This window comes from Eretmochelys imbricata, chromosome 6, assembly GCF_965152235.1.
Source record: "Eretmochelys imbricata isolate rEreImb1 chromosome 6, rEreImb1.hap1, whole genome shotgun sequence".
In the NCBI taxonomy this organism is placed as follows: Eukaryota; Metazoa; Chordata; order Testudines; family Cheloniidae; genus Eretmochelys; species Eretmochelys imbricata.
Window position 1 is genome coordinate 88,459,813 of NC_135577.1, and position 24,706 is coordinate 88,484,518.

At 42.5% G+C, this 24,706-nt stretch overlaps 1 protein-coding gene across 1 annotated transcript in view; it reads left to right on the plus strand.

Moving 5' to 3' along the window:
• Positions 1 to 2,357: 2,357 nt before the first annotated feature.
• The window catches only part of TTC6 (tetratricopeptide repeat domain 6), a 129,076-nt gene continuing 106,727 nt past the window's right edge, over positions 2,358 to 24,706 (plus strand). The window contains exons 1-4 of the mRNA XM_077819995.1: positions 2,358 to 3,521; positions 10,554 to 10,637; positions 22,631 to 22,852; positions 24,016 to 24,158. Of these exons, the coding sequence (XP_077676121.1) occupies positions 2,358 to 3,521; positions 10,554 to 10,637; positions 22,631 to 22,852; positions 24,016 to 24,158 (1,613 nt within the window). The remainder of the gene's footprint in view (positions 3,522 to 10,553; positions 10,638 to 22,630; positions 22,853 to 24,015; positions 24,159 to 24,706) is intronic.

Below are 24,706 nucleotides of genomic sequence, written 5' to 3' on the forward strand. Positions count from 1 at the left end.
TCCAGTTTTGAGAGCTCATTCTTAATCTTTCTTCTTCGAGAGGAGAGAATCATTTTCCATCTCGGGAGTAAACATCTTCCTGAAAATAACAAGGCATTTTTCTGGGCTTAGATGGACTATCAAAAGAAACAATGGAAGGGCAGAAGTGTTCAAATTTATTAATCTGTCTCTCTGTTCTGTCTTTTGGGTTCTCTTGTGGGAAATATTGCTCTTCTTTCATTTTGAATGATATATAAACCTTGGTGGTGAAGACCATTTACAACAATGATGGGCCAGCCTCAGAGATACCCAGGTTCAGTTTGGATAAGTATCTAAAAGGTTTTGCTATTGCATTGGGCATGATTATTTTAAGGAAGGGATCCCCATCCTCCCAAATCAGAAATACACAAAAGGATTAGCGTTAACATGGAACTCTCAGATCTTAGCTATATCAGGTATAGTGGGTACCTCTATGGATAGGAAACTAGGTTATTATCCGCAACCGCAAGCACAAGGAAGGCTCCATTCACAACTGTTTTCTCTACTTTTGACTCCCGTTAGCACTGCAAATTGGATACAGTTCTGGGAGCCAGGACTGGATTCTGTTCTGTCCCACGGGTCCTCAGCCACCTTTTTAGTTAAATTCCAGTGATCGAAACTTTATTGCTGCTGATGAATGAGCCAGAAAGATTCAAGTTTGACCTTCAGCTCCAGGCTGAGTTTGCAGGGCTGGCAGTTAGAAAGAGGTATTTGGACTTTATCTGAAAGTCTCTGAGAGATAATAAATATGAAACACCATGAATGCCATTTTGTCAGTCAGGCTCCGAGTAGAAATGTCATGGAGCCAGTGCACAGCATCAGCGACCGCGCAACGGAGTTTTCTTTATACGGAGAAGAAAAGAGGTTGAAGGAAAATCCAGGATCAGAGTGAGAGTTACTTGCTTTCGTGGCTGGGAGACATCCGACCCTGGTCGCTGCCCCTCAGCCAGCGGGTAACCTCAGAGGACAGTTCCCACAGCTGGATCGCAGCTACCAGGCTTCCCGTTCCGTCCGCACGTGGGGCTGGGGAGGAGACACAGCTCACGCAGCCCGGCGGCCAGACCGCTCCGCCTGCCTCGGCAGCCAAGTGTCCCCCTTCGTCGGGTGACCCCGAGATGAGCAGAGCAGGGGCCACGTTGGCGGCTGGCCTAAACGGGTGCAGCTGCACCGACTGCTGGAGGAGCTGAACCCGCTCCGCAGGGAGTCCAGCACCAATGCCCCGCAGCGCTACTCGCTGAAGCCTGGATCTCATCAGCTCGAGCTGCCTCGCCTTTTGCATCCCCGCCGAGACCAGCCCTGGCTACCGCCGGGGAAATCCAGCAGGGACCGGGAGAGGTTAATCCGGGCAGGGCTGGAGCATGCTCCCCTCCGCCCTTCATTGCCTCTGGAAGGCGCGCGGCGCTGGACCCTCCCCGGCTGCAGGGGGCGCTCTCGGGAAGCAGGCGCCCCGCGGGTCCCTCTCTTCTCCCGCCGGGCCGCATGCACAGAGCCGAGCTGGTCTGTTGCTAGGTTCCCGAGCGCGTCCCCCCGCCCCTGGCCCTGTGCCTGGACAGAGCCGCCGCCCCGCGGGAAGGGCTGTGGCTGTGGGTCTCCCTCCCTGCCCTCCAGCCCGGGGCACGCAGGCCTTGCCCAGCTGTCTCCCTGGGGGCAGGTGAGAGAGCTCGATCTAGGGTCTCACTGACCCTTCAGCGCCACGGGGCCAGGGGCTGTCCTTTCGCCTGGGGGCGCGTTATTTTGGGGGGGAGGTCAGGGGGCATGGTGGTATCTTTTTGAGGGTGTCTTGGGGCGGGCCAGGGGGTGTCTTTGGGGGTTGGGTGGGTGCTTAGGAGGGGTCCCATTTGGGGGACTTGGGTGGTATATTTCATGTTGAGGAGGTCAGGTTGTATCTCTTTTTGGGGGTAGCTGGTCTCCTTTGGGGCTGTGAGTATCTTTTCCAGATACTCGTTTAAAGGGAAGTTTCTTGGGGGGGATCTTTTTCTTTGATTGGAGAGAGTACTGTCTTTTTGGAGGGGGATAACTTATTATTGCAGGTGAAGGCCATCTTTTTATTTTTTTGCATTTAGCACTTCCATATTTAGGCCTTCTCTACACTAGATTTCCAGCAGTTGCTAGCAGTGGTAGGAATGGCTCAAGTTGCTGTAGATAAAGTGCTAGTGGCTGGTCAGACGTGCTTAACTGTACATACTGTGAGTAGTTCTGTTGAAATGAATGAAACTACTTCCAGTGCATAAAGTTAAGCATGTGCACAAGTCTTTGCAGGATTAAGGGGTCTATGTTTGTATATAACATATATAAACACATTTCTGTTTTGCTTTACAGGCCACATACATTAAAAGGAAATGGCTAGAAAACATGAGCACTTTGGACTAAGTTATCTAGAAGAACTAAATATGATTAAGGAGCGTGAGATTATATGCAAGGAATCTCGGAAGGATTTTCTTAAATTCAAACAAGCAGTAGCTACTGCTTATACAAATGTGAGCACTCAGCCTTTACTGGAAGATTTAGCAACAGATCAGTCACATCAGTTAGAGCAGTATCATCTTCAGAGGTCAGAGAGTCCACATAAGCCCATCATTAATATAAATAAAAATGTCCCTAATGAATTCATTGGCAGTTCTGAAATTCACAGAAAAGTAAGAATCTCTCCTGAAGTAAGAGACATGAAAAAACAAACTCGTGATCTCAGCACGATGACTCAAAGGAATAAATCTTCTGTAAAAGAGGACAGTGCTGACAAAAATCAGAAAAGTTACTCTGAAAAAATAAATGTGGAAAATAGTAGTTGTAGTCATGGAAGTACAAGTGTAAAGATGCCAGTAATAGCATCTTTAGCAGGTACCACTAAAAAAATCACTATGTTAAAACAACCAGCACCACCTCGGAAGCCTAAATATCGCAAACTCATTCTTCATCCAAGACTAGTAACTTATAAGCCCCCCATTCTGTTACAGAAAGTCAAAGATACTAGAAAAGTGCAGGCTAGAGCCCATTCTCTAAAGATAAACATTCAGGTTGTAAAAATAAATAGAACCGAAGAAGCTAGCAATGACAGTAAAGAAAGTGATGAATCTAGTTCTACAGATTCTGATTCAAGTGAAAAGGCTTCTAAAAAGGAAATAGTTATTAGGAAAAAAGATAAGAAAGTATGCAGAGAACTTTCAAAAGCAAGTCAACAAGATTCAGTTGTTGAGCCGGGAAGAGCACTGAGTAAAAGAAGCAGTGTCTCCTGCAGCCATCCAAGTGTGAGGTCTGCTTCAGAGCAGTTGGAAAAGGCTAGAGACATAACTAGACCAGACAGTTCAAAAATATACGAGAAGAACTTCCAGCAGAGCAAACCAGAAGAGCTTACTTCCACACCAAAGTTGCCTGTGAGAGTGGCTGCAAGGTCTATTGATGAAATAATTGCTTCTCTGCAGTCTACTTTTCAGTCTCCCTCAGACCAGATGATCAAAGAACTCCTGGAGAGTGTTCTTGGCCGGAACTACAGCATAAAAATGGAAGTAGGTGAACCAGAACAAGAGCAATATTTTCTGTTGAGTAAATATTACTTTTAGAAAAGTTGTATATTTGTTTTTCAGATCCTACAATGTGTTATAACACAGAGGCCAGACAAAACAAATGGATAAAAACACTGATGTGTTATAGAGCTTCCTTCATTGTATCTTACTGTCAATTTGCAGTGTCCTTTAAAAGTAAAATCAAGCCAATATTAAAACCAGTTAAAATATAACTTCATTTAAGGGCCTCTTTTTGGACATTGGTCCTTTACATTGCTTATTATTTAGATGGTTTTTCTGTTTCCCTTTTAAAGAGAGATGTTTGATATTGACAGATTAATAAGTGTTAAATATTTATAAGGTAACGATATTAAGGGTGTCAGTTTTAGCTCAGCATTGTGAAATCACAGAAAAACTGTTAATATGTTATTGTTAGATTTATTAATGTGGTGTTAGAGATTCCTCTCATCTAATGTGGTAATGTTTACAGTAAAAGACTACAATAAGGCATCAAGCATTAAAAAAAATGCTACAGAAGACTGTTAATTGGATACAGAGCCTTTTTACTTGGTGATTACTGATTCAGTTTCTAACCAGGACTTCTGTAGTTCTGTCTTCTGCAGTTTCCATGGTATGCATCCGATGAAGTGAGCTGTAGCTCACGAAAGCTCATGCTCAAATAAATTGGTTAGTCTCTAAGGTGCCACAAGTACTCCTTTTCTTTTTGCGAATACAGACTAACACGGCTGTTACTCTGTAACCAGGACAGTAGATATTACTGTCAGATGGCTCGTTGGCCTGTGTGAGATAAGTTGATGAAAGAAGATCTTATTCCATTTCCAAGTGGTCAGGTGATCATGCAGAATCGTTGAAATTCAGGCTGGAAGGAACCTCCAGAGGTCATCTAGTCCAGCCCCCTCACCAAAACCACTATTGCAACTGGCACCCATGTTGGCAATATCATCAGAGAATCCCAGGAATAAATGGGCATGGAGACTGAACTACTCTTTCATGCAGAGGTGCTTGCCTTAGAACAAGGTGAGGCAAATTAGTGGAGCTGTGTGACTGTATGCATTTTATGGGTAGGCAGAGAACATCATTAGTCTGCAGAAGAGAAGAATGAGGGGGGATTTGATAGTTGCTTTCAACTATCTGAAGGGGGGTTCCAAAGAGGATGGATCTAGACCATTCTCAGTGGTACCAGATGACAGAACAAGGAGTAATGGTCTCAAGTTGAAGTGGGGGAGGTTTAGGTTGGATGTTAGGAAAAACTTTTTCACTAGGTGGGTGGTAAAGCAATAGAATGGATTACCTAGGGAGGTGGTGGAACCTCCTTCCTTAGAGGTTTTTAAGGTCAGGCTTGACAAAGCCCTGGCTGGGATGATTTAGTTGGGGATTGGATTGGCTTTGAGCAGGGGGTTGGACTAGTTGACCACCTGAGGTCCCTTGCAACCCTGATATTCTATGATTCCCTACTGCTGTCAATACAGTTAGGATCAATAAATTCACTTGAGATAACCAACATCATGTAGTTTGATTAAATGCAAAATTTAGAAGGAGAGCAACAATAATCGTGTAAGTTAACTGAACTTCTATTTTAAACAGTAGTATATGTGAGCACATCTCATTGTGACTTCCTGTTCAGTTTGCAATAAAAATTATTATTAGTTTTGTGCTACATTACTTTTTGTCACCTATTTATAAGAACTACACATGTCTTAGGCCCAATTTTCAAAAGGGCCCAATAACCTATAGTTCCTATTTAGGCACCTAAATAAGTGGCCAGGTTTTTAAAAAAGCTCAGTACCCAGTTTGAGGTGGGGAGGAGAGATTCTCCATTGTTTTCAATGGGAGTTGCTGGGCGGAGAGCACTTTTTAAAATCTGTACAGTGATCTTGAATTCCTTTCACTTAAAACTTTTCATTGACAGGTTCAGGTTAAAAAAAAAATCTGAAATGGAGAGTCTTTGCAGGTCTGGTTGTTCTTTAGCATTTTCATTATCTAGAAGATCTGAGCCTTAACAAGGGTGAATGCTGCTCTAACAATTGTTGATTAAGTTGTGTAAAGTCAAAGGCAGTTGCAGCATGTATTTTCTCAACTGAAGTAATTTTTGAAATAGGATGAAGAGTCTAGCAATTATTTTTAATCTGTTATGCACAACTTATCTCATATCTTTTGCTGAGTTTCAGTCCTTGCCTTTACAAACAAGGTATGAAATTTATTCTTTTAGGTGAAATAGAAATATCCAAGAAATACATGTATTGAAATGAAAACAAGCTATTGTAATTAAATGAGATTTTATTTATTTACATATTTCCCCTTCTTATTATCTCATTCTTGATTGGCATTGGCTACTTAATGTTGTTAGCTTATTATATTGTTACAAGGTTGACCATAATTTACCCAGTAGCCTTAAAAAGACTACTGTTATCCAGGGAAAAGTATGCCAGCCCAGCAGCGGGACATGACCCCTCAACCATGTTTTCTTTGGATTCCTCAAGGGGAACTAGTTATGAATAATAGTTCCCACCATGTTTTGTTGAGAAGTAGAATTTTAATTATAATTTTAATTTGATTGTCAGTGCTTGCTAACTCTTAATATACTGAGTTACCAAGTTACTTGTTGACTTTATATTCAGTTTATATTCATTGCAGAAATGTATTTCTTTTGTTCAGCATTAAACAACCTGCAGCTGATCATCTGTATTTTTTACAGTACAATAATTCTTTGGCGGTCCAAATAACTTTTTGGGTTATATGGATAGAAGAAAAACTGTTTTGTTAGTAAAATGAAAATCTTGGTAAAATAACTACAAAAATTTGAGCATGCAAATATTGTTACTATACAAGAACTGTGTAATGAACAGTATCAAACCAAAACCAAATATACAGTATTTTTATCTTTTTAACTTATGTGTGTGTGGCTGTCTGTCTGTCTGTCTCTGGGTACTGTGAGTCCATGTCAGAATGATGGCCTGTTGTGATCTTCTCCATTATGCTTAATAGTTTGGCTAATCACTTACTGTGCTTCAGAAGTGGGTTGGTAAGGGTTAGTCACTGTTGACCAGGTCTGTTTCCCTTTGACATTTACATCTATTCATGATATTTATGTCATTTTAATGTTTGCTATTTACATTCTTTATGTTCTAGTTGAGGTTTAAATTATAGTTCGGACATAACTGGCTTATGCTTTTGGATAGATCTATGTATGGTGCACCATTAGTTGAGAAGCAATTCTTGTAGAAGATATAAATACTAATACTATACCTGCAAGCTTAAGCGGCAATGCTGAAATTGACTGAGCATACATTTTCCACCAATTTATCAGCAAGCAATACATGAAAGGTGGTTAAGTGAGAACAGTTTCATACAGAGACTATATGCAGATATTTTAAACTTTTTCTTTTTCACTGTTTCCTTGAGGCCCAATTCAACTCCTGTAAATATAATGGGAGTCTTTTCATTGATATGAATAGGATTTGGATCAGGCCTTCAAGCAGGAAGGTCAGACTTTTCTCATCTTTATTTTTCTGGTTACAGTAGACTTGTGGACACAGCTCTTACTTGGCTCCTCACTGTTCTTCTGTAAAAGAAACATAATGTTTTTTTTCATTGCAAGTGTGATTACAAGAGCTATTGGTTGTCATGGAACTGATGTCCATCCTTTTCTTGTACTGCTTCTGCTTTTTTGTTTAATTGCTAAAGGAATGGTAACATTATTTTGGAATGCAGATCTGAGCATCCATTTCAGACTGTGTCCAAATGTTGCTGGTCCTTCCTCTATAACATATCTAAGATTCAGTCTTTTCATTGGTTTCAGAGTAGCAGCCGTGTTAGTCATAGAATCATAGAATATGAGGGTTGGAAGGGACCTCAGGAGGTCATCTAGTCCAACCCCCTGCTCAAAGCAGGACCAATCCCCAGTTTTTGCCCCAGATCCCTAAATGGCCCCCTCAAGGATTGAACTCACAACCCTGGGTTTTGCAGGCCAATGCTCAAACCACTGAGCTATCCCTCCCCCCGAATCCGCAAAAAGTCTGTATCCGCAAAAAGAAAAGGAAGTCTTGAATAAATTTGTTAGTCTTTTCACTGTTGTTTAGGCTCTTTTTCTTGCCCGTCTTGATAATTGCAACCTCCTTCTCTCTGGTCTTCCTGACACTCACCCTCACTTCCTGACGCTCACCTGAGGTATATTCAAAATACTGCTGCTAAGGTCATCTTCCTGACCTGTATGTCTGAACACAGCACCCTGCTCTTTGAGTCCTTCCACTGGCTTCTCCTTCAGAAGCTGTCTGTTCCAGACTTGTTAAGGCCCTTCTCAATTTAGACCCATCCTTCTTATCTGTACATGTACTTTATTGTGTCAACGCCCCATCTCCTCTGCTCTACTAATAATGCTATTCTTTATCCTACATTGCCCAATTATTCACTTGCTTCACAAGCACCATCACACAATCTTCCATGCAACCGTTATGCATGGTATATTGTCCCTGAAATAGTCTGGTAAGCCACTACACTTTCCTCCAAATTTCTCTTCAATACACACTTCTGTCATGATGCTATGGGAAATTGCCTGGTGATGGTGGCCTAGAGGTAGGGACCTCTGATGTTTAACTTATTTGCTTAAATCTTCTATAAAAAACCTAATCAGCTCAAAATAATCTAATTGTGCAAAGAGATGTTCTATATAGACACGTGTTCTTATTACTGTTTCCCTCATCCTTAGTGTGCGGGTCCTGCGTGCTGTTGGTGGCCTGTGATATATACTCCTGGGGGAATTCTGTGCAGAATTCATGTCCCTTGCAGATTTCTTTGCTTCCCCGCAGAAAAATGACTTTCTGACAGGGAAGCAAAGGGAAGCTGCAAGAGCAGTCAGGCACCACTCTCTAGCTGTGCAGGTAGATCATTTCAGGCACCTGGAGCATCAGCAGAGAGAGAAATCACCACAGGGCTGGGGACTTCTCAGCCAGTGGCTCCTACCCTGAGTCGGGTTAGGTGTTAATCCCGGCTAGGCTGGAGGCAGGTGAGGACAGGACTTCCTCTTCCCCTGTGAAGGGGGGCAATATGTGCAGGTGTTGCAAAAGGAAGAAGATTGTGTGTTCCAGCTTGGGAAGATGATATTGAATGTATTCTACCTGTTCTTATATGTCAGGAGCTATTCTCTCATTCCACTGCTTTAAGATACACCTTTTGATCATTAGTAGGAAGAATAGCAACATCTTTGTATTCTTTTATTGGAAACCTATACCTTTAAGCATACCTACTACTCAAAATGTAAGTGATAGTGGGATCTTCATGTTGTATATTCCATGTTATGACTTCCACAGAATGCAAACATGGTTTGGGCCAGCTCTTCAGCATGTGTAAATCAGTGGTGCTATCCTGATTTAGTACAGCTGAAGTGCTGGTCTTTGGGTTTTCAGGGCATGCCTATTTACTGCATATAAATAGAATATAGATTAAATATAAATATAGATTCTTCCTTAAACTTATTTTAACATTTTCTATCTATTGAAGAACAAATGTGATCTCTTAGGTAAAATAAAACTGCTATGTAAAATATCAAATTTTCATACATAGTGAAAAACATTTATTAAAGGTAGATAACATTAGCAGGACTTTAAGAATTAAAAATAGAACTGTGAGATTAAAAAGAGGAATTTATTTTGGTTACAATGAATTCTCTGCACAGTTCAGTTCCTTGCCTCTGAAGCAGGGAAAAACTACCTAATGCCTTGAAAAGCATAGTTTTTCCTTTGTCTGTTGTTGCAAGTCATTGGTGAATTATAAAGGTAGTTGTAATAAACATATATCAGGGTCCCTTTCAGAGCATTGTATAGCTTTTCATTGCTTTTCAGATTAAATTTGTGGGATAGGAGGAGACCCAGCTCTCTTTTTCTTGGCCTCTGGACAGCTTTTTTACTCAACATCATTGATAAGTCAAAATTTTGAAAATACATGGTCTCTGATGCTTATTTATTAATGTACTCTCAATGAAATGTTACTCGGTAGATTAAAATTAAATTGAGTATTACATGCAAAAAACTGTTTGCTTGTATATTTTAAAATCTTCACTATGCTAGATTGAAAATGTATCCAATAAGAGAAAATTGCATTGTCTTGAAAAATTGTACATTTAACTTAAAAATAAGTGGTCTCAATCCCAGTAGGCGTTTCGTTGCTGAAGGGTTCTTTTTTCTTTTCTTCCATTTTTGGTCTCTAACGTGTTTTGTTGAGGGCTTTAATGAGCTCTTGTATTTATTTGCGTCTGTGAATTGTTTAGATTATAAATGTTTCCAATTTCTTTGTGATTTTTAAAGCATGTTTTATTTCAGAACGTTTCTTAAATATAGCTTTAGCTATGAAACTCACACTAGCTAGTGCTGTCTTTAGGACTTGACCCCCCAAACCCCTATATGTCACAAAGGGTAAATGCACACTTGCTGAGTTATCTGCACATACTTGGCAGATGCATAGGACGCAACCATGTGGAGTAAAGAAATGCACACCTTACTTAACATGGTGAGTTGGTGCTTCTACTTTGGTGCACCAGAAACAAAATGGCATATGTTGAGCACAGACATGGTGTGGCTCCACACCCCAACTTCACAAGAGGATGAGTAGTTCTGCAAGGAGCTGAGCATCCTTCTAAACCCTGTAGTAACTCTTTTGCTGGTTCTGCCTGCAGAATTCTGCATGTGAGGTGGTGCATCAAGAAATTACTCAACATCCTGCTCTTTAGGGCTCTGATCCTGCAAATGCTTTTGCTTGTGCTTAACTTTACTACCATAAGTAAGTCCATTGAGGGGCTGCTCATGGTAGTATAATTAAGCATGTGCAAAAGTGGTTGTAGGATCGGGGCCTAAGATCATTTGTCCATAAATGTACTTACTAGTTGCAAATTAATTTATCAGTGTTTGCAGTGAAAAACAAAACTCATGCTTATGAGAATATATCACTTTGTTGGTGTTTTGTTCTGTAGGATAAAAATATAAGTCATAAAATCATACTTAATTTTCTTTCTTGTTTGCAAAGCAGACATCAGCTGAATCTCAGGAAAAGAAGACTGAATCTCAAGCTAATGAAGAAATAGTGACAAGTTTTCAGGAGCCGAGCCTGGTAAAGTTCAGCGTTATCTAGGAATGTTACAACATAATAATTATTATGCTTGTGTTTGCTTGCTGTCTTGCTCAGATAGGCAGTTCATGTTTCAAATTGATAAAAGTGAAAGGAAACTAAATAGTGTTTTAAAACATTTATAATACTCCATAAAAGTCAAATATGCAATTCTTTTCCTCTGTCTCCCCCTGGATCTCATTCTCCTACTACTGGACATATCCAAAATCCCATTGAAATCAATGGCAAGTACTTTTGAGGGCCAGGACAGTACACTACTCTGTTTGTACAGTGCCTAGCACAAAGGGGCCCTGTTCTTGGTTGATCCCTAAGTACTACAAATAATAAACACGATTAATCAACTGTTCAAGTTAAGTGCTTGTATTGAGTGGGTCCTTGAGTAAATAAAAGTTCTTATATATTTGTGTGTATATTTTGTTTTTCTGTAACATACAATCTAGCTATATATGGTTACACATTTAAGCTTAGACAAGTTCTTAGTGTTGCTCACAGTTGTAAACTGAGCAGCTGAGAGATGTATAATGTATTTGAGTGGTATATGTCTTTGTTGTATATCTCTTTTCAAGTTTTCAGGTCACACGTTGTAGGAACCATAGACCAGATCATGCCATCAATTTTTGAGCAAAAATCCCCATTAATATTAATAGTTAGTGCAATTAATTATAGTTTCTTTTGGTTTCTATTCCACCTTTCTTTGTAAGTCCATTTATTCATAGAGGAATTGATTGCTTTTAGTCTTAACTGATCAAATATTGCAGATGCTGTATAAAATAAATATAGGCAATGAAGGAAAAATTGCACAGCAGGAAACATTATGTTGAGAAATTTGCCTTGTAGGATACAAATATCTGTAGCCCAGTGTCTCCTGCAGTTCTGGATGCCTGGGTGCTTACATCTCTCTGCAGCTCATGGAAGCAGATCAGTATTTTGGCACTGCCTGGTATGGCCAAACTCAGTGTACTTCTGCTTGCCACCAGATTCTTTGCCTCTGCAGCAGAAGACAGTAGCAGTTTCGTTTGCTTCCATCCTTACTCCTTCTATTTTAACTTTTCTGCTGAGTTTTCTGGGTAGTGGGGAGCAGTGTTCTCCTTTCTCCGTATTCCTCCTCCTCCCTGGGTTGGTTAACCTCTCTGGTTTAACCGTCTCTGAGTTTCCACTACAGTGTCTTCCCTGCTGGCTACTCTGCCCCTTACAGGCATGGCAGAGCAGCCAAGAAAGCACCAGGTCAAATCCAAGTGGTGCTCTATATATGAGGCAGCCTTCTCAGGCTTGGAAGATAGTGAGTTGTGCTCACCCTGCATCCAACCTCTGTTAAGTCCCGTGACTATGAGTCAGACAGGTGGGTGAAGGTCACTCAGTCACTGAGGCAGCCATGACTCCAATTGGGGAAAAATGGATCAGGAACCCCAATGCAGAGCTGGGAGAGGCTCCAAAAGCGAGGAGGACCTGGACCATTCGACTCAGGGGTAAGTACCAGGGGACCACTGCAGAACAAAAAGGGGAGGCTTTTGGGGCCACAAGTCCTGTCCCCCACAATCTTAAAGTGGGTCAGAGCACCGTGGAGAAAGAAGCAGGGCATTTAATCAGCCCCCTCCCTCCCAAGCTCAGGAGGGCTCTGACCATGAGTTTCCCCCTCCCTGCTCTCAGAGGAAATAGGACCCAGTAGGCAGATTCTGAGACAGACCTCTTGAGAGGATTCCAGGCTCTAAGGAAGGCAAGCCACAAAAGTCCTCACCAAATCTGTAGCAGAGCTTCTGTGCTCCCCAAGTGCACGAAAAGGTTTAAAAAAAAATCTAAAAAGCATAAAAAGGGAAAGAAAAAGTTAAAAAAAATCCAGGCGATATAGGTTCCCTGACTCCTCTTCCTCCTTCACTCTTCCTTCTCTGAGGAAGGTGGGTTGTCTGCCTCTGAAACCTGAGCAGGTTCCTGAGAGTAAGCCCTAGAGTCAATTTCTCACCTCAAAAACTTCCCCTGAGATGGCAATACCCCTTCACTCTGCCTTCGATGAAGTGATTAGGGATGAATGGAACGAGTCTGATAAGAGCAACCGCATTAACAAGAGCGACCTCAGGCTATATAATACTCAAGAACCAAAGGGATTTATTGCAGAGACATTGAAGGTGGACGCTGCTGAAGCATCCCTTGCCAGGGATATGGTATTCCCTCGGGGGAGTTCTACCTTATGGACCTCACAGATAAGAAGATGGAGACCACTCTCAAAAGGACTTTGAAGCCTCCTCTGAGTGTCCCTGTCAACTGCCTGCTTTGTAGGAGCATCTCGTTCCTGGCTGAACGATCTCAAAGCCTTAAGGGCAGAGCTCACCCTGACTGTGGCTCCACTTTAAAGAAAGTCTCCCTAGCAACAGTATTTGCAGGTGACGCATCAATGGATGCTATGAGGTGCTCAGCCTGCTCCATGGCTTCCAGCTCACTAGCTGGGCACACCTATGGCTTTGTGGATGCTTACTTTAAACAGGTCCTATGCTTGGCCAAGTTTACAGGCTCCCTCCATTTTGGAGAAAAGCTGGAAAAGGTGGTGCCTGACGATACAAGAATATCCAAACAGTCTCTCCATCCCCACTAAGGACCCTCAGGAGAGACTATAGACCAGCCTTCAGCAGGAGTCACTCCTTTCTCTCCTTGTCCCTTTGCTGGTACCACTGTGAGGACAACAGATTCCCCAGTGGAAAATAGTGGAATCAAGGTCTTGGAGGAAAGTCCAGAGGGACCTCAGCCCTCCAGAAAAATCCATTTTGACAAAAATCACATAGGCCTCCACCCAGAGCAGAAGCTATGGGGCAGGTTTTCCCATTTCCTAGAGGAATTTTTCATTGACCACAGAAAAGTGGGCCAGGGAAATAATGAACAATGGATGCTCCCTGAGTTGCAGGCTCCACCCCATGCATTCTTCATACAGCTACAACGACGCCATATAACACAATCTGATCCAGAATTAAATATCTCATCTTCTGGATATCCGAATAATAGAGAGTGTTTCCCTCAGAAGAAAAGTTCTTTGGGTTCTACTCCATCTTCTTCATTGTGCAGAAATGCATGGGGGGTATCAGAGATCACCTCAAAAGGCTCAATTAGTGGGGTGAGGGGAGGAGACTTCTTGACTTCAATAGATCTAATGGTGCATATCTCCATATTCCAATCACACCATGCCACTACAGCCTTCTGGGATTCACCTATGTCAGGAGACATCAGTACTGAACGCTCCGTTCAGCCTGTCCTTGGCCTCCAGGATTTTGATAAAGATACTGGTGGTGATAATAGCCAGACTCAGGTTGCAAGGAGCTCATCTGTACCCCTTTCTGGATGACATCTGATCAGAGCTCCATCAGAGTCAGCAGTGCACAGGCCCCCACGTTGGATGCTGAATCACCTCCAGGTGCATGGCTTCATCATCAGTGCCAAGAAAAGTTCTCTGATTCCACTCAGTAATTTCTTTTCTTTCTCCGGAGTCGCAGGAGGCCCACCATAGAGCTATATCTCCAACTGCTAGGACTCCTGATGTTATGCATAGGGATTGCTCCATGGGCAGTCACACATCAAAAGCCTTCATACTAAAGGTCTGGGGCCACTCTACAGAACCCATGAAAGATCAAGTATGGGTTCCAACACAGGTGTTCAACTCCTTACCATGGTGGTCAGACCATGACAAGGTCCGTAAAGGCATGCCGATCTACCTTCCAGATCCTTTAGTCCTCACAACCGGTGCTAGCGTGGAGGGCTGGGATGCTTACTTGGAGATCCAAGCAGCCAGGGGTCTCTGGAGGGAAGAGGAAAAGGCTCACTGGATAAACCTCGTAGAGCTGAGAGAGGTCAAGCTAGCCCTGAAAGGTTCCAGCCACCTTAAAGGGAAACCACATTCTAGCTCAATCAGACAATACAACTACTGTAGTGTATTTAAACAGTCAAAAGGGAACAAAGAATCTGACACTACACACAGAAGCAATAGAAATAATGAGGTGGGCAGAACAGTTTCTCCTTTTTTTTTTCAGAGTGATCCATATCGTAGGGGATCTGGACCAAAAAGCAGACTGGCTCAGCAGGTGTAGGGTCAACAACTCCGAGTGGTGCCTGAATCAAGTTTTCGATCTCATTGTTCAGATGTTTGGCCTCCCTTCAACTGACCTGTTCACAAAAAGAGGCCAAAATATTTTGCATACAAGGCAGACCCCAGAGCCATGGGAACAGTGCCTTATCACACAGTTGGCCACAGGGCCTATTTTATGTGTTTTACCCTTTCCTCTACTGCAGAAGGTGATCCAGAAAATAAAATGAGCACATGAGATGGTAATACTGATAATTCCCCATTTGCTGAAGAGACCTTGGTTCTCAGACCTGATAGAGCTGACATGAAAGCTCCCACTCCAGGTTTCATGGAGACCGGACATTCTCTGGCAAGATCCTCTCCTTCATCTGGATCTTAAACAGCTCACCTAATAGCCTGGCTATTGAAAGGGAAGTAGTAAAAGGTCTTGGTCTGTCCTCCACTGTTATTAAGATGTTGCTTTAATCTACGAGGGTATCAACACTAAAAGCGTACTCTTCTATCTGGTCCAGAGTCGTCAACTGGTGCCAAGAGCACAATGCAAATCCCAGAAATTCAGGAATTCCAACTGTTTTGGACCTTCTACAAGAAGGTATAGACAGATTAGCCCTGTACCAGTGCACATCAGCTGTCTGCTCTTACTAGCATACTATTTGCAGGATCCTTGGGCTGCCTGGCAGACAATCCACAGGTAGCCAGATTCTTTTGAGCAGTCAGTTAGTCAGGCCACTCTTCCCAAAATGGGACCTTCCACTAGTTTTGAGGGCCCAGCCAAGCTATCCCTTTCAGTGTTTGACTTCAGTGTTAGACTTTTTTAAAAAAAAATCCATTAAGACTTTCTTCTTAGTAGCTGTCACATTCACGAGGCATGTGTAAGAGCTGGCAGCCTTATCTATACAGGAGCCTTACTGTGTGTTCCATGAGGACAAACTGGTGCTCAGAATACTAGAATCCTTTCTTCCTAAGGTAAATTCCTCCTTCCACACTTCTAAAGCAGTTGTGCTTCCTTTATGTCCAAAACCACAAGATACAACTGAATAGGTATGGCATACCTTAGATATCAGAAGAGTGTTGAAAAATCCATCTCAGGCATGCAGAATCCATGAGAGGATCAGGTTCCCTATTCATGTCCTTTCATGCGAAATTCCAAGTCCTCCACTGCTAGGTGGATTAGTCTATGTATTGTAGAATCCTTGAAATCAGAGGTTCATGTCTTGGAAGGGATCAACGCACACTACACGGGATCTTTAGGAGCATCATGGGCAGAAAGAACAGGTGTGTGCACTTCAGAAATTTTCAAAGCAGCCACTTGGTCTACAGCTAACAACTTTATTATTCACATAAAGGTGGACCTTCTGTCTTCTCCAGAGGCCTTCTTTGGCAGGAAGTAGCCTATAAATAATACATACTTTTGCATGACCTCATAAAAAGGGGGATACTTCTTTCCTGCTAAACTTTTGTCTCATAACCCTTCCTACTTGCTGCTCGCTACTTCTCAGTCATTGAGAATTGTGGGAGAAACTGGGCTTCAGAATGGAAAATTTCTTAATGATGATTTCCTTTCGGCTAGTAGCATCTCCCACAGTTCTATCCACCCTGGATGGCTCAAGAACAAAGGGTCGGATATTAGGTGGAACCATTACCATATGACAGTCTTCCTTGTTCTAATGTATTAGTTATTTACTTATCTCTGGAATATTTGTTGATAATGGTGTTATGCAAGTTTTACAGCATGGGAATAACTCATCTGGCAGCATGTGGGAGCAGAGTGGGTGTGGTCAGACCATATGGCACCAAAATACTGATCCACCTCTGTGAGCTGCAGAGAGAATATTTTAGCTCAAATGTTCAGAATTGTGGGAGATGCTCCAAGCAGACAGGAAGTTATCGTTAGAAATTTTGCAGTCTCAGCACAAAATACATCTCAAGCTAAAAAGAGCTATCAATAGATTTTCAGCAACTGAAAAAAGTGAAGTTCAACACTATTCTGGAGGGGTAGTAGAATTTCCATAGTTTAGGTTACAGACAGGTACTATAAAAAAAAACCTTATTTAAGTCCCCTCTGTAATATTGGTTTAAAAAATTAGTTTGGCCTTACAATTGTTATGTGTATTCTGAAGGCAAAAAAGAATATTTGCCAGTACAGGCCCTAGATTTGTAAAAATTTTTGGTAGGGGTCAGAGAGCAAAGGGGAGTAAGGGACAGAGTCCCTTATATTTGGGTGTCTGGGGGAGGGTGGAGCCTCCCAGGTGGGCATAAAATTGGAAAATAACTTCTGGACCTGCATCCCTGCTCCAGAAGGAGAGATGGCAGCTCAGTAACCTGAGCACAACCCAGGGGGAACCCTTGGCCTGGCTTCCCACTCCATTAGGAGAGGTCATAGAATCGTAGGACTGGAAGGGACTTGAGAGGTCTTCTAGTCCATTCCCCTGCACTCAAGGCAGGAGTTAGTATTATCTAGACCATCCCTGACAGGTTTGTGTCTAATTTGCTCCTTAAAATCTCCAGTGACAACCTCCCTAGGCAATTTATTCCATTGCTTAACCACCCTGACAGTTAGAAAGTTTTTCCTAATGTCCAACCTAAACGGCTTTTGCTGCAATTTAAGACCATTGTTTCTTGTGCTAATCTCAGACGTTAAAGAGAACAATTTTTTTTCTCTCCTCCTTGTAACAACCTTTTAGGTCCTTGAAAACTGTTATCATGTCCCCTCCCAGTCTTCTCTTCTCCAGATTAAACAAACCCATTTTTTTCAATTTTCCCTCAGAGGTCAAGTTTTCTAGACCTTTCATCATTTGTTTTTCTCTTCTCTGGACTTTCTCTAATTTGTCCACGTCTTTCCTGAAAAGTGGCACCCAGAACTAGACAAAATAGTCCAGTTGAGGCCTAATCAGTGCAGAATAAAGCGGAAGAATTATTTCTCATGTCTTGCTTACAACACTGCTGCTAATACAGCTCAGAATAACGTGTGCTTTTTTTTTGCAACAGTGTTACACTTTTGACTCCTATTTAGCTTGTGGTCCACTATGACCCCTAGATCCCTCTCCAGAGTACTCCTTCTTAGGCAGTCATTTCCCATTTTGTATGTGTACAACCGATTGTTCCTTCCTAAGTGGAAGGATGGTGGCTTGGTAACCTGGGAAGACCCCTGGGGAGCCTCCAGACCTGGCTTCCCGCTCTGGAAGGAGAGATGGAAGCTCAGTCACCTGGGTAGTCTCCAGAGGAACCCAGGAGCATCCCCAGGATTTGGATCCCTACTCAGCAATTACAGGTCAGAAACCCTGACTTCAGTACTGGACAAGCTGGTTGAAACTATAGTAAAGAACAGAATTGTCAGAGACGTAGATGAACATAATTTGTTGGGGAAGAGTAAACATGTTTTTTGTAACAGGAAATCATGCCTCAGTAATCTACTAGAATTCTTTGAGGGGGTCAACAAACATATGGACAAGAGGGATCCAGTGGATATAGTGTACTGAGATTTTCAGAAAGCCTTTGACAAAGTCCCTCACCAAAGGCTTTTAAGCAAAATAAGTTGTCATGGGATAAGAGGGAAGGTCCTCTCATGGATCGATAATTGGTTAAAAGATAGGAAGCAAAGGGTAGAAATGAATGGTTAGTTTTCAGAATGGAGAGAAGTAAATAATGGTGCCCCCAGCATCTGTACTGGGACCAGTACTATTCAACTTATTCATAAATGAACTGGAAAAAGGTGTAAATAGTGAGGTGGCAAAATTTGCAGATGATACAAAACTACTCAAGATAGTTAAGTCCAAAGAAGACTGCCAAGAGCTACAAAGGGAGCTCACAAAATTGGGTGACTGGGCAACAAAATGGCAGATGAAATTTAATGTTGATAAATGCAAAGTAATGCACATTGGAAAACATAATCCCAACTATACATATACAATGATGGGGTCTAATTTAGCTGTTACCACGCAAGAAAGAGATCTTGGAGTCATTGTGGATAGTTCTCTGAAAACATCCACTCAATGTGCAACGGCAGTTAAAAAGCGAACAGAATATTAGGAATCGTTAAGAAAGGGATAGATAATAAGACAGAAAATATCATACTGCCTCTATATAAATCCATGGTATGCCTACATCTTGAATACTGCGTGCAGATATGGTTGCCCCATCTCAAAATAGATATATTGGAATTGTAATTGGAAAAGGTTCAGAAAAGGGCAACCAAAATGATTAGGGGTATGAAATGGCTTCTGTATGAGGAGAGATTAATAAGACTGGTACTTTTCAGCTTGGAAAAGAGACGATTAGGGGTGGATATGATAGAGGTCTATAAAAGCATGACTGGTATGGAGAAAGTAAATAAGGAAGTTTTATTTACTTTCCAAACAAAAGAAAGTATTTCTTCACACAACGCACAGTCAACCTGTGGAACTCTTTGCCTGAGGATGGTGTGAAGGCCGAGACTATAACAGGGTTCAAAAAAGAACTAGATAAATTAATGGAGTATAGGTCCATCAACAGCTATTAGCGAGGATGAGCAGGGATGGTGTCCCTAGACTCTGTTTGCCAGAAGCTGGGAATGGGCAACAGCGGATGGATCATTTGATGATTACCTGTTCTGTTCATTCCCTCTGGGGCACCTGGTATTGGCCACTGTCGGAAGACAGGATACTGGGCTAGATGGACCTTTGGTCTGACCAGCTCTTGTGTTCCAATGAGTGAGGGCGGCTCATTAAATGAGCCACCATCTCTACTTCTGGAGCAGTGAGCTCAGTCAGAAGTACCAGACTATGTTCTGGCTCCCCAAAAAAGTGCTGGAACACTGTTACACAGTGTTCTAGTACAACATGAGCTCTGGTATGGGCCTTTTTCCTCTAAGTGGTGCCAGCTCCAATCCACTCCCAGGATATTGGTGGGGCCTGGGCCCAAAGGCCCATATAACCGGTACCCATTTTTGCATGCGCTTGTGAAGGCCTTATAGTTAATTTGATGACATTTCTCTGTCTGTCTGTGACACAATAACTTTTGAATTTCAAATCTGATCATTTCCCAAATTTCAGGGCATGTTCTAGGCATCTGTGGCCAGAATCCTGGTGATTCTGGGTGCAATCAGAACACTGAAAGAAGAAAAATGGGGGACTCTTGGAGTTGCTATCATCTGTTTAATACTATACAGCGTAATAATACCTATGATCATTCTGCCAATAGAGTTCAACATGTTGACACCCTGAATGACAAAAGAGAAACAATTACTTTCTCTGGTTGGAGCTGTTGAGCAGGTACTCAGCCAGTAGGGGCAGCCAGAGAGAAAGGAGAGAGAGAAATCTTTCTTCCTTGCTTTGTAATGTCTTGCCTCCTCAAAGCCTGAACCAGGTGTGGGGAGAGAGCACCACCTGGCATCCACCCCTCCCAGTCTAGGGGAATGAAAGGTACTTCAGGGGCAGAGGGAGGAGAGAGACACAAAGCCCTTAGCGTAGTGCAGATAAGAGGGGACCTTGGTGTGAGGGAAGGGGGAAAGGGTGGGGGAGGGACTGTATCCTTGGCATGGTGCAGAGAATGTGGGGCCCTGCTATGGGGGAGGGAGAGGAACAGAGCCCTTGGCAAAGTAAAAAGTACAGAGAAGGGCAACAAAAATGATTAAGGGTATGGAACAGCTTCCTTATGAGGGGAGATTAAAAAGACTGGCACTGTTATGCTTAGAAAAGAGACAACGAAGGGGAGATATGATAGAAGTCTCTAAAATCATGAATGGTGTGGAGAAAGTGAACAGGGAAGTGTTATTTACCCCTTCCCATAACACAAGAACCAGGGGTCACCCAATGAAATTAATAGGCAGCAGGTTTACAATTAGTAGAAGGAAGTATTTTTTTCGCACAACACAGTCAACTCATGGAACTCATTGCCAGGGGATGTTGTGAAGGCCAAAAGTATAACTGGGTTCAAAAAAGAATTAGAAAGTTCCTGGAGGATAGGTCCATCAATGGCTTTTAGCCAATATGTTCAGGGATGCAACCCCATGCTCTGAGTGTTCCTAAACCTCCAACTGCCAGAAGCTGGGACTGGACGATGGCAGGGCTGGCTCCAGGCACCAGCGAAGGAAGCAGGTGTCTGGGGCGGCCAGTAGAAAGGGGCGGCACTCCGTCAGTTATTGGGGCGGCACGTCCGGGTCTTCAGCGGCAATTCGGCGGCGAGTCCTTCATTCTCTCCCTTCCACTTCAGTAGCACTTCGGTGGCAGCTCAATCAGGGTTTTTTTTCTTTTCTTTTTTTTTTTTGCTGCTTGGGGCCGCAAAAAAAGCTGGAGCCGGCCCTGGACGATGGGATGGATCTCTTGATAAATTGTTCTGTTCTGTTCTTTCCCTGTGAAGCATCTGGCCACTGTTGGAAGACAGGATACTGGGCTAGATGGACCATTTGTTGGACTCAGTGTGGCCATTCTTATATTCTTCTCTGAATGATATATTATCTGTTTCGGTCAGGAGTGGCAATGGTTGTTTTTGATTCTGTTTCACAAGCCAGAAGGGGCATGGGTCAGATTCCCAAGTTTTGGGTTGAGACTTCTTTAGGGTGTCCAGAACTTTCTGATGAGGGAATGTTCTGAACTCTGGGAATGCAGAGTTGGATAGTGGGTATAGGCAGCATGGATCCAGGCTGTTTAAGAAGGCTTCCTGAATGTGTCTAATCTTTTCAGAGAAGCAAGATGATAGCTCTTTATGGTGCTTGAGGCCCAGCTCTAATGCAGGTTGTGGGCATTCAGGATTGATAAAGCACTTTACTACCCTTGATAGCTCCTTGAGGCAGGATTTGGCAGCCTCAGTGCAGGCTGAAAGAAAAGTTCTTTTGGCCTGTTATACAGCCTCAGCTTTGAGGAATCATTGTGTTTCATCTTGTGAGTATCAGTCTTTCTCCCCCACCATTACCACTTGAGTTTCTGCTCTTCTCTCTTCAGCTGGTTCAGGGTGTCAGAAAACCAAGGAGATCTGTGGGTGATGGGAAGAAAGGTGCCATTTGGGGGCAGACATATTAGTTGTTGAAGCTAGTGTAGAATGGTAGTGATTCACCAGGTCCTCAGCTCCTGATCTTATGGCTGGAGTGCTGTCATTCTTTAGCAGGCTTTGTAATTTGTTGGAATCCATGGCTGAATCAGGATAATTCGTCTTTCTGGTTGCTTGGGCACTGGAAGATCTCTGACCAGTACTTTAATGAGGTGATGGTCTATCCAAGACAGAGACTGGGTTGTTATGTCTTCTATCTTGATATCTAGGCCAAAGATCAGGCCCCAGGGGTAACTGGCTGAGTGGATTGAACCAAAGATGACTTGTGAAAGTCCTAGGGACGTAAGTGAGGAGATGAGTTTTTGGATCCTTAGTAAGGTTTTTGAGTCTTTTTCTTCCCCTCCTCCATTTTGATATTGTTCCTCTCTTCTCTGTTTTACTAGCTAGCTACCTCTTTCCTTTCATTCTTCAGTTTCTTGACTCTACTACCTCTCTACACTTTCCTTCGTTCCGTGGGAAAGCATCTAAGTGAAGTTCAGTAGAATCCTGATTGTCTGTAGTACCATTAATCAATGCTTTAGTAAGGACTTTTGCAACTTTTCTTCTGCTGTCAGCATACAGTGAGGGGCAATGTGAGAAAACAGCACAAGAACATGGATTCTTAAAATAATTGTTCTGAAGGATCTAGCTCTCTAAAAGAAGACTCCTGAGAAGTCATGAACTTTTAGCCTAAACCCGCCAATTCTCTTCTTGTGTACATAAAAAATCATCATGATATCATAGGTATGTTCATGGCTAAAATACCTTGAGCTGTTCTGAATATTAATTTTAGGATTTTAATGATCTTTTGATGATTTTGTGTTTACATTCTATATTTCAGAAAAGTCATATTAGAAGTATTAACATGTCATGTCTACAAAAAATAAAATTTTAACTGTTTTCCCCTTCTTAGATCAAAGAATCACTTAGTGGAACAACTCCTTTTGAGGCACCAGGAACTTCATCTCCACTTTCAGAGGATATGCCTACTTCTGTAGAAACTGAGGAATATAAATTAAAGTTGTCTTCTTCAGACATTCCATCCTTATATGAACCAGCTTTTCCAGTGCCTAAAATTTCAGCGGATGTAGAGAGAAAACAAGAATCACAGACAACTGTAACATCTCCTTTAGAGGTAACATTTGTATATCTGATTAATTATAGTCTTAGAGGTGGATCGTGTTGTGCATCTCTAGCTATGTCTACACTGCAGCTGGGAGTGTGGGTCCCACATGAGTAGACTGGCATGCGCTAGCTCTGCTTGAGCTATTGTGCTGAAAATAGCAGCATAGCCAGCATAGCTGAGGCAGCTTGGGCCAGACTCCTGAGTACAAACCTGCCTGGACCCCTTGGATGCGTATTCTATGTAATCCCCAGATACTCTGCTATTTGTAGTGCGCTAGCTCAAGCAGAGCTAACATGTTTGTCTACCCATGTCAGGAAGCACACTTCCAATCTCAGAGTATGACTGCACTACAAACCTAAGTCAACCTATATTAGGTTGACTGTGTAATTATTGTGGTGGTGCATGTCCACACTACTCTCCTGGGGTTGGTGGTGCGTGTCCTCCCAGGAGCGCTTCCACTAACCTAAGAGGGGCAGTGTGGGGAGCTGAGAGCCGGATTTCTCAGCTCTGCTGGCAGCTCCCTGACAGAAGCCTGGCTGCCTCATAGGCTCCTGGGCTCCTGGCAGGCTCCCTCCCCCCCTTATTCCCTCCCCTCCCCCCCGCAAACTCCCTTTTCGCTGCAGGGAATTGGGGAAACCACCTGGGGTTTCCCACCCCTTCATTTCCAGCCAGGAGTGGGAGGGAAGCTCCCTGGGGTTTCTCTCCTCCCTGTTCCCCATGGTGAAATTGACAAGATAGCTGATGTAAGCTGCGTCGCCCTAACTACACCGACATAAGCCTTACACCTTTCGTGAAAGTGGAGTCAGTGTAGTAGGGCACTTACATTGGTGGGTGGAAGGCTGAAGTGTAGACACTGACATAAGGCAGCTTATGTTAACCTAACCGGCCCTCAGTGTAGACATACTCTCAGAAAGTGCAGCCTGGGAAGGAGCATGGCAAATTTGTGTCTGCCAGATTCTGGATTTCCCCTGGAGCTGATGTAACAAGTGGAGTAAGTTACAGCAGTCACTATGGCTACTCTAATTTATAGCAACCTTAACTGTGTGCTATGGTTTGCTCTGAAGTGTAGAATTGCCAGAGTTCAGAGTACTTCAACATGGATAAAAAAAAATCCATATAATATTTAGTTTCTCATAACATTGTTTTTACCCTTCAGTTTTATTGCTTTTTAGGCTATATCCTCAGACATGCTACAGGTGAAAGGAGAAGCAATCATAAAGGCTAAACCATTTGAAGTTCAGCAAAAGTTATTAGAAGAAGATCTCCAGCTACAGCAATCACTGTCTTCGCTGTCCACATGGAATCCAGAGATCAAGTAACTTTTAGAACATTTCATTGTTATGAAGTGAATATTATGGAAATATTTTTGCAGTTATTTTAAATACTTGGAAAAAATTAGTATAGTACATGTTTAGAGTAGGCATAGGGCCATTTCAAAATCCTAAATCTGAACACCCAGAACCTTGGGGAAGTTCAGATTCAAACTTTGTAGCTCAGAATCAACTGTAGTTTGAATTTTCTGTTTATCTCCTTAAAATAGTTTTCAGTTACAACTTTTTAAACCTATAGGGCCAAATTCAGCCCAGGCATTGACTCAGCAGGAGTTGGAGGCACTTATGCTGTGGTAGAACTTGGTCCATACAATCCCAAGCATAATCTAATTAAAATATTTAAAAACAAACAGTGGAAAATACTACAAATGTAATGTAAACAATTCCGGATTTAAACCATCTTCTTTACTTATGTACTAAGAATTCGTTGACTTGTATTTGTATTATAGTCAGTGCTTATTATTTCAGATTCAGCAGTAGAGGCGGGTGAAATTTTTTGGATGAAATTTATTTTAGATAAATGTAGATTCAG